Raw genomic sequence first — 11091 nt, 5'->3', positions numbered from 1 at the left:
ATATTGTGATTTTCTGTAATGCAATTACAAAAACAAAAATGTCATACATTCTGGATTCATTACAAATCAACTGAAATATTGCAAGCCTTTTATTATTTTAATATTGCTGATCATGGCTTACAGTTTAAGAAAACTCAAATATCCTATCTCAAAAAATTTGAATATTCTGGGAATCTTAATCTTAAACTGTAAACCATAATCAACAATATTAAAATAATAAAAGGCTTGCAATATTTCAGTTTATTTGAAATGAATCCAGAATGTATGACATTTCTGTTTTTGTAATTGCATTACAGAAAATAAAGAACTTTATCACAATATTCTAATTTTCTGAGACAGTCCTGTAGAACCCACGGACAACGTCTTAAAGCCATCTCCACACATTTTCCTCTAAAACTGACTTTTAAAAATGAATTATTTTGTGATGAAATCAAGCTTAATAATGCCAGCTGCTTCTGAGTTCATTTTCACCACATAGTGACTTGAAATAAAAAGTCACTGGGATGGCATGAGGCTCCTGGCTTGGAAAGGTTTCACAGCTCATGTCGTGGACAGAAATGTAAGAGTCAGCGTTGGTCCCGCAGGAGGATGAAGACGCAGGTGATGCTGAGTCCCAGTCCGGGGAGCATGCGCTCTCCCCGGGCATCCTCCCGGGCATCATCCCGGGCATCCCCCGCAGGAAGTCCGCCGTGAGGCCGTGCTGGTCGGCCAGGCGCAGGCTCTCCGTCAGGGCCCAGATGTAGTTCCTTGCGAAGCGCAGCGTCTCTATCTTGGTGAGCTTGGCGTCCTCCGGCAGCGCCGGCAGGATTCCCCGCAGCGCGTCCAGCGCAGAGTTCAGGTTGTGCATCCGGTGTCGCTCCCTGTCGTTGGCCTTCATCCTGCGTCTGCCCCGAGATCCGCACTGCTCACCCCTGGATTCCACCCCTAAAACCTCCAGGGGACTCCGGGGAGAAGTTTCTCCTGAATCCCTGAAAGTGGAGCCATCTTCTTTGACAAAGTTGCAGAGAGTTGGAGGAAACCTCCGCGTCTTTGCGGCACTGGGCATGCGCAGTGCGTCAGGAGCGCTCCTTATTTTCATCCTGCGCAAAATAAACGGAATCACTCTTAATGAAATGTCTCGAAAAATAGTTTTTTTAATCTCAACGAGGTTCTCCGGGTTAAATAAAACAACAATAATGCAATCAAATCTCAAGGATTGCCACTGATCATATGATTTATACATACATTTAAAAAAAATCTAAATTATACATGAAAAGTTAGCAAAAATAATGTCACTGACTCTTTAAATACACCACAAGCTGTTAATATTCTAGGGAAAGGACTCAGAAAAAATATCTGGGAAAAAAAATCAAATAAAAGACCAAAACCGAGGTTGGATGGATTTGTTTGCACTTACGTTCGTGTGCGTGACAGGTGAAGAGACAGACAGCCGTCCTCGCTGGGTGGAGGCAGAAGACACTGGGGGATAGATGCGCATCCCTCACATTTTATATGGCTTTTATCTTATCTTTTTGCACCGTGGACGCCTGAATCAACAGCCCCTCACAAGTGGCCAATCAGCTCCCAGCGTGTCCAGACGCTCTCCGTCTTGGCCTCATTCTTTAAGGCGCTTTTGTCATTTTGCTGGGGTTTAAATAAAAAAATATAACATTTATATGGTGAAACGTTATAGTTGGATGTTTAATTAAGACATTTTTTTAGTAGCCAACATAAATCAAACTTGTATTGAGTAATCTATTAGTTGCCAAAATTTGGGTGCAGGCAATATGTGTTTCTATGTTTTGATTAAGAGATCATCCAGGAGTACTGTTGGTACTGCGTTGTTTGGGAATATTAATGCTGTTAACTGTTTATTCCGATTAGTCTGGTCGATCAAATGCTCTGAATCTCGTTTATAAACCATTGTGCGTTTTCTGATGCGCAAAGGGTGCGCTGGATTGTCAATATCAAGCAATATTATAAAATAGAAGCCATCTACTAAAGCAGTCATATCGAATTGTACTTATTTAAAATGGACTGGACACACTTTTGAAATGTTAAATGTTGGAAGCTTTTAAAGTGGGCTATCATGTGTTTTTTGTTTGCTTTTTACAAGTTATGATGTTTTTTTTAATGAATAAGCGCTGGATATCACATCAAGGCAGACTATACCTATCTTCTTTTTTTTTTTTTTTACAGAAAACACTATGTGATCATTGCAAATATCTAAAATAGAACAGCATGCATTCTCCAAAAGAGCTCTTCTGTTCACACCAAGTGTGAGTTTGATCTCGGATATTTTATCAGATCTCTGTATCCTCAAGGAGTTATAGTGCCAGGTTTTTACGCAGTAAATGTTGGCACATTCCCTCAACGGTAGTTGTCCTGGTGACTTGGCTAACTTATTAAAGATCAGCTTCAAGGGCGACTGAGGGCTAAAAATGGAAGAAAAATACAGATCTCTGCTTCTGGTTCAGAAACAGGTTGTTTATTACGAAGCAAAATAGTTGCGTATTTGTGATCGTGCCCATAACCTATGACTTGTAAGATTACAAACCAAGAACGCTGAACTGCTGCAACCTTTACTTATTTAAACATTGACAATGAAATGTTTTCAAATAATAATTTTCCTGGGGAAATCTAGGCTTCATCAAAAATAAAAGGGTTAATTTATTGCGTTAAGGCGCAAAGATCCGCTATTTGGACAAAGACAATTACGCATGGGGCCATTTTACAAAAGATCATCTGATAGGCCGAAACCAAGAGTGTGAGTTGAAAGTACAAAGGGTAATTTTGTGTGTCTAATCAATACAAGCCCAATTTATTTTTCCATGTGAGCATATACCGGTGCGCTACGACATCTCCAAAACATGCCCATGTCGCGAGAGCTCTATGACGCATGCCGTATTTTACGATGTATCTCGACTTCTAACAAGTTAAAAATTAGTTAAATAGGTCAACAGCATGCAGACATGTTGTATCTTTGATTAGGGGAGAGGGGGAGTGTGCCAAAACTCAAACATGGTTTACAATTGCTAACAAAGGACCACAAAAAAGCTCTCTTTAACTTTCTGACTAAATATGTGTTTTGGGACTAATCTGATAACCATATGGTTTCAATAAACTGGACAAATACACTTTTGAGATAGGAGATGATGAGTTGCTGTTATAAAAGGCAGGAAAACGCTAAAGTAAACTAAATATGACCACTTTACAAATAATCATTGATGCCAAATCCATGTTCGGATATCAAGGGCAGGTGTGGGTTTGAAGTTGCATACTGTAGAGTCGTGCTTGTTATGCAAAGTGTAGGCAAACACAGGCAGCCAGTTGCTGTGGAAATGGGAGATATCCGAGCACACTTGGTACGAAAAGTGATTTAACAATATTTAACAATAAACTGAGCAAGCTAGACAGCAGGTGATACCTGACCGACGCTCCTGATTAAAACTTCCCCTGCTACTTCACTTTACAGTGTCCTTTGCTTATTTATTAAACCAAATCTATTTATTATTACTTTAGCAAACAGAGGTACCAGGTGGGGCTTTATTTTCGTCTTCAGCTTTTTGTTTGAAGGACGTTTTGAGAGGGACAATCAAAGTCCAACAACTCGCTGACCAGATTGTTGTCATCCCAAACTCGCAGCGAGGCCATTCAATGTGCTTCCCTCCCCTTGTTCTGTCTGGCAAAGAGCTGTTGGGAGAGAAAAAGAAAAAGAAAAGGGAAACTTCTTCGGGAAAGGAAAACCATCTTAAAAACATTTAATTGCATCCCGGATGCCATATGTACACCTCTTGTGGGACCCCTCAACAATGTGACTGCCTTTTAGAAAGTATGGAGTGCGCCTTTGGAGACGTGTGCGTCTTTGGAGAGGTGCGCGCGTCGTGACCAGCATGACCCCGAACACACTTTACACAAGAACTAATTCACTTTTAACGTGCTCTCCTTTCACAGGCAAAGCATTGTAGCTCTCAGTCCCGCTTTTGAAGGCAGTGTACACCAATTACAGTTGAATTGGTGGGGTTTGGAGACGGCTCGTAGTTTTGTAAGGATTGGAGACTTCAGACACAAATGAAGCTGGAGCTGCAAGTCCTTGTGCTTCATCCCTTTAACTGCTGCAGAATATTATTATTTTCTCTTTCTTTTTAGTAGCTTCCTTAAGTTGTTAAGTGTTCATTATTTGCTTAAAAAATAATTGAAAAAATTTAAAAGTGAATGCCATTTTTCTACATGTCAATAAAATACTAAGAAGCCCCAGCATTAAAACCACACCCATTCCATTTAACTGAATTAACTGACTGATTATTTAATTTCATTATTTTTAAACTTTAAAACTATGTCTCGGGAGTTTAATTCCTCTGAAACTTTTCATTTATAGTTTTGTTACATCTTAAATACTTTGAACTTACCTTTTTAAATTGAGAACCCTATTATTGATTTGATTGACAAGTCTAGAAAAAAATATCTTCATCCAACCAAATATTGACTTAAACTTTATATGTTTGTCTCACAATCCTTGAGCGGGGAAAATGTTAAAAAAGAAAAGTCTAAACTCTTACAATTCCAAGAATTTGTAACTCCCCCTAATGAAGATTTTAATCTTGGGACGAAATGCAGATATGGGCAAAATTATGCAAGACCTATGGAACACCTATATTGATCAATGATTGAATTATTCACAAATATTAGCAAAAAAATAATCAATTTTAAGGCTCCTGTTTGGTTTACTTGTGAATGTGATATTGTTATTTAAGTTTTCTTTGTTTAAAATGTAGATAAAATTGTGGTGTGCAAAATTATTAGCTCCCTGGGACTTTTACCTTCAAACCGGAGCAATTGTCATGTCACATCAGCCGAGCAAAGCTCCTCCTAAATTCTTGTTTATGAGTTATATCATCATGAGGAAAAAGTAACGAAATCATCCTGAAACTCAGACAGATGATAGTTGAGTTGTTTTCAAGGGTTTTATTCTGTCTAGAACATTTGTATCATTGCAAAGTAAATACATCCATCCATCTATCTTCTTCCTTTTCATCTGAGGTTCAGGTCGCAAGGGCAATAGCCTAAGCTGGGAAGCCCAGACTTCACGCTCCCCGGCCACATCAACCAGCTCCTGAGGTCTCCTCCCAGTGGGACATGCCCGGAAGACCTCTCCAGATGCCCGAGCAACCTTATCTGGCTCCTTTCGACGCAGAGGAACAGCAGCTCTACTCTGAGCCCCTCACAGATGACAGAGCTTCTCACCCTATTCCTATTAGGGAGAGGCCAGACACCATGTGGAGGAAACTACCCCCTCCATTTACCATCGACACGGAGGAAGTGAGGAAGATGTTCCGGAGGCTGGACAAAGGCAAGGCTGCAGGTCCGGACAACATCTTGCCTGCCTGCCTGTGTCACTGCTCTGACCAACTGGCACCGGTCTACACGGGCATCTAAAACTCCTCACTCAACAACTGAAGATCCCAGCACTGTACAAAAAAGCCACCATTATTCCCATACCTAAGCAAGGCAAAACATCCAGCCTAAACGATTACAGACCTGTGGCCTTGACAGCAGTAGCCATGAAGGTTTTGGAGCGTATTGCACTGTCTCATCTCAAAACAATCACATCCCTGATGGACCCTCTACAATTCGCCTATCGTTCTAACCGGTCTACAGATGATGCAGTCAACCTGGCACTGCACCTCACCCTTGAACACCTACATCAGGGTGCCACAGGGGTGTGTCTTATCCCTGTGGCTCTTCTCCCTCTACACCAATGACCTCCGATCAGCCTCTCCTTCTGTCAAGCTGCTGAAATACGCAGATGACACTTCCATAGTGGGGCTGATCAAAGACGGCAGGGAGGACAACTACAGGTCAGAGGTGGAGAGAACAGTGAACACGTGCAGGGACGACGACCTCATCCTCAATGAAGCCAAAACTGTGGAACTGATCATTGACTTCCGTAAAGACACTCCCATCAACCATCATCATCAACAACCAACCCATCTCTGCCACAGACTCATTGAAAATCCTCGGCACACACATCAACAATAAACTGAACTGGGACCACCACACCACTCATCTTCTCAAAACAGCAAACCAGTGACTATTTCACCTCAGACAACTAAGAAAATACAGAATCAGGAAGAATGTAATGGTCCAATTCTACACTGTCATAATTCAAAATATTCTGTGTTTATCAATCACCATAAGGTACGGCAATACAACCAAACATACACTACACAGACTGGACAGGATCATTAAAAGGGCTTCAAAAATCACTAAACATGAACTCCCCACACTGGACTCCCTTTACAAACACCCCACCATCACACGAGCAACTAAAATAATGGAGGACCCCTCACACCCTGCTAACTATCTGTTTAAGCGCCTCCGCTCCCAGAGGAGGATTATTTATTAGTCACTGGGTAAAAGGAACAAGAGATACAACGACTCTTTCTTTCCCTCGGTCTTACAACTACTTAACGCTTAATTCCTTGTCCTATTTCGGTGGTCTTGTCTGATATGTGCTGTTGTGTGCCTTGTCCAGTTTTGTGTGCAATTGTTATTACTCTGTCTTTTTCCTCTGGAAAACGTTCTGTCTTTTTTACTGCTGTGGTGTATTGTTGCAGCTACCACCTGCACCGTGAAACTAATTCCACCGGCCCAGCCGTGTGGCAATAAAAGGAAGTTGAGTTGAGTTGAGTTGAGTTGAGTTGAGTTGAGTTGAGTTGAGTTGAGTTGAGTTGAGTTGAACTTATTTCCACCACCTGTACTTGGGATTTTGTTCTTTTGGTCACTGCCCACAGCTTGTGACCATAGGTGAGGGTAGGAACAGACCAACTGGTAAATCAAAAGCTTCAGCTCCTTCTTCACCACAACAGATCGTTGGAGAGTCGCATAACTGTGGACGCCAAACCAATCCGCCTATCGACCTCCAGCTCCATTCTCCCCTCACTTGTTAACAAGACCCAGAGATACTGGAACTCCTCCACTTGGGGCAGGATCTGATTCCCGACTTGGAGAGTTCACTCCACATTTTTCCGACTGAAGACCATGGTTTCGGGTTTGGAGGTGCTGATTCTCACCCCAGCCGTTTCACATTTGGCTGCAAACTGCTCCAGCGAGAGTTGAGGGTCTTGGCCTGATGAACCCAACATAACCATGTCATCTGCAAAAAGCAGAAAGCCCGGTTCTGAGGCCACCAAACCAGAACCCCTCTGCTCCTCAGCTGCGCCCAGAAATTCTGTCCATGAAAGTAATGAACAGAATTGGTGACAAAGGACAGCCTTTGTGGAGTCGAACCCAATTAGTCTAACTTACAGCCAACAATGCGGACCAAGCTCTGACACCTGATGTAGAGGGACCGGACAGCCCATGTAAGGAGTTACAGCACCCCATACTCCCAGAAAACCCCCACAGGAGTCCCAGAGGGACACGGTTGACGGCTCCTCCAAGTGGATTGTGGAAGACTGGATAGGCAAACTCCCATGAAACCTCCAGGACCCTGCTGAGGGTGTAGTGGGTCCATCGTTATACGGCCAGGACGAAAACCACACTGCTCCCATTCATTTGGAAATTCGACAATCCGGCAGACGCTCCTCTCCAGAATCCCTGAATAGAATTTACCAGGGAGGCCGAGGAGTGGGATCCCTTTTTAATCGGAGGGACGCCCTTCTGTCCCCCTTCTTAAAGATGGGGACCATCAACCCAGTCTGTCAATCCAGAGACACCGTCCCGGATGTCCATGTGATGTGGCACAGGCATGTCAACCAAGACAGCCCTACAACATCCAGAGCCTTAAGGAAATCAGGTCGAATCTCATTCACCCCTGGTGCTTCCTCGGGTACATATCAGCTGCCTCGAGTCCCAAATGAGGCAAGGCAAGGCAAGTTTATTTATATAGCACAATTCAACACAAGAAAATTCAAAGTGCTTTACATCAACATTAAAAACGGCAAGACATAATTAGACAGTAAATAACAAATAAAATGAAATAAAATTATGAGAAAAGGAGGTAAAATAATAAAAAGCACAAGTTGCTGAAAACTAAGGGCAGTAGAGTACCGCAGGTACACATCTCTTTCGCGGTTTTCAGAAAGTATTTAATTTAAGAGTATGCTTAAATACCAAATAAATTAAATAAAATGATAAGAAAAGAGGTAAAATAATAAAAAGCACAAGTTGTTAAAAATAAGGGCAGTAGAGTACAGCAGGTAAGTATTTAATTTAGGAGTACGCTTCAGTAAACAGTAATGTTTTTAGGACTGATTTAAAGGAGCTGACAGTTGGAGCAGACCTCAGGTTTACAGGAAGTTTGTTCCACCGGTGAGGAGCAGAATAACTGAACGCTGCCTCACCTTGCTTGGTTCTGGTTCTGGAACCACAACAAACCAGATCCAGATGAACCTCAGGGGTCTGGGAGCTTCATAGGAACTAACAGATCCAGCAGGTATTTTGGTCCAAGACCATTCAGGTCTTTGTAGACCAGCAGTAAGATTTTAAACTCTATCCTTTCACTCACTGGAAGCCAGTGTAGTGATTTCATGACCGGTGTAATGTGGTCCAGTTTCCTGGTGTTTGTAAGGACTCTGACGGCGTTCTGGATCTGCTGCAGCTGCCTGATTGATTTCTTGTTAAGGCCTGTAAAGATGTAAGGAAATGAGGCCCTAAAGGATTCTGTTCTTCAGCTTGATGTCATCCCTATCCACTGCAGCTAAGGATCGGAGGAGCAGGTCCCGACCTTCAGCTACTACCCGGCTCACACTGCACCCGACGCCTCTGGCCCATCCCACAGATAGTGACCTCGTGGGAAGGGGGACCCACGTTGCCTTTTCGGGCTGTGCCCGGCTGGGCCCCATGCGTGCAGGCCCGGCCACCATGCCTGGTGCCCCCAGACAACTGAGCTCCTAAGATCATTGGAACATCCAAACCCACCACGATTAGGTGGTGACTCAAGGAGATTCTAAAGTAAAATGAAAAACAATATATTTTAAAAACAATCATGGACATAATACAAGATTTTGAAAACTTTGGAAAAAAATATAGTGAGAGAGATCAACAAGGATCAAAGATGATTGTTGCTGAACTGGCTTCTTCTTATGTTGATGTTTCACAGGAAATTTTCTATCATAGTGAGGTGATTGACCTAGAGGAACTCCATTATTGTTCACACATGACAATGAGTTTTGGAAGTCTTAAGCTGTTTGGTGATGGAAAGTAGAGTTCTGCAACCTAAAGAACACAGTTCCCACAGTGAAACATGATGGTGGGGGTATAACGCTGTGGGACTGTTTTCTGCTTCAGGTACAACCTTGTTTGGGTGCAGGTAATCCTTAAAAAAGAAGATCATGTTCATATTCTGAGAACTAATGTAAATAATCCTGCAGCTTTAGGTCCCCACTAAGCAGTGAGTCAAAACTGTTGTAAGTTGACCATGTTGTTAGCCTTCAATTAAAGAGAGAAAAACCCACTATGGTCACTAATACGACTTATTTAACTTATAATTTTCTATGCTCACCCTATTTCTATTTGATCTTACCACTCTGTGTTATATTAATCTTTAGTTTAGTTTATCCTGTTGTATCTCATTGTTTTATTTAAACGTTTTAGTCGTTATTTATGGTCTATTTTATACATTCCATTGTTTTATTCTCTCGGTTTCTAATATCTTGCTTTTTAGACCTACTCTTAGGATTTTATGTTATACTTCTATACTTTTTTAGTGTGTATTTTAACTATCTTATCCTGCTTTCTTTTAGCTCCAGTGTTTTGTTTGTATATTGTTTTTATGTAAAGCACTTTGTGTTGCATTTTTATGCATGAAAAGCACCATACAAATAAAGTTTGATTTGATTTGATTTGATACTAATATTCTTCCTAGTACTAATACTACTACTATCACTCCTCATTAGTCCAGGAAGGCTGGCTACAGTCCTGTTTAGATCAAGTGGTTCAACATAATCATTGTGTTGAACCACATAATATATATTATGTATATGTATATGTATATGTATATGATGTAATATATATATATATATATATATATATATATATATATATATATATATATATATATATATATATATATATATATATATATATATATATATATATATATATATATATATATATATATGATTCTGTTGAACCACCGTTGATTTTCAGTAAATTAGCATTTATCATTATTTTTTGTCCGTTTGAAGGGATTTCAGATTTCAGTGATGATTGTGTATTTGTCCTTCTTTAATGAAAGGGTAACAACAAATGTATCCATGTGTAGGCCTACATTAAATAATTTTGATCGTAACTGTAGATAGGAAGCAAATGACATTCACACAATGTTGAATGTAATATTGCTTCTCTTCAGATACAACTATTGGACCATAGGTTCATGGTCTTTCTGGACCCCCAAAATCCACATTTAGTTTAGCTTATAGCTGAATTTGGATTTATTTTATTTTATTTCGCATCATGTGTCTGTGCGTCTATGTGTGCTGTGAAGGTATTAATGTGAGGATGTGTGTGAAAATGACCAGATGTGTGTTTTTAACCATGAGTGTGTGAGATTTTATGTTAAATGTTGATTTTATGTAAAGCACTTTGCATTATTACTAATGTATGAACATTATTATATAAATAAAGTTTGATTTGATTTAATTTGATACTGTGTGCAACATAAGATGAGTTTACATTTTAGGTAACTGTATATATTAATACTCAGTGCAGCTGTAGTTCTGGTATAAGGCGATTAAAGGGGGAAAACCCATGTAAAAAAGAAAATATTTCAGCAATACGTGCAGTTGCAGTAAGCTGCGCTGCAGCTCTGGGGCGCTGTTTTCACACGCAACCTCGTTTCATAAGTCATTTTCAGAGAGACTGGCCCAATCCCAAACTCCACCCTAAACCCTCAAGCCCTGAGCCCTCACAGACTTTCAGTGATGTCAGCGTCACGTGATCAAGTGTGCGAGGGTGTGAGGGCTCCAAATGGTATAAATAGGAATGGGACACACTTAGCAGAAACCGGAAACAACACAGATAAAAACGTCTGTTTTTTTTTGTTTTTTTTCAATAAACTTTATTTAAAATTTCAATTTACAAAATTCCTAGTCAGATCAAAATGTTACC

At 40.7% G+C, this 11091-nt stretch overlaps 1 protein-coding gene across 1 annotated transcript; it reads right to left on the bottom strand.

Annotated features, from left to right (window-relative positions):
* Nucleotides 1–271: 271 nt before the first annotated feature.
* neurog3 (neurogenin 3) lies at nt 272–1069 on the bottom strand. Its single transcript, XM_061745599.1, has one exon. The coding sequence runs from the start codon at nt 1043–1045 to the stop codon at nt 437–439; it is 609 nt and encodes a 202-aa protein (XP_061601583.1). The 5' UTR covers nt 1046–1069; the 3' UTR covers nt 272–436.
* Nucleotides 1070–11091: the final 10022 nt, after the last annotated feature.

Source organism: Cololabis saira, chromosome 17, assembly GCF_033807715.1.
Source record: "Cololabis saira isolate AMF1-May2022 chromosome 17, fColSai1.1, whole genome shotgun sequence".
NCBI lineage: Eukaryota > Metazoa > Chordata > Actinopteri > Beloniformes > Belonidae > Cololabis > Cololabis saira.
This window is presented reverse-complemented; position numbering and strand designations above follow the sequence as displayed.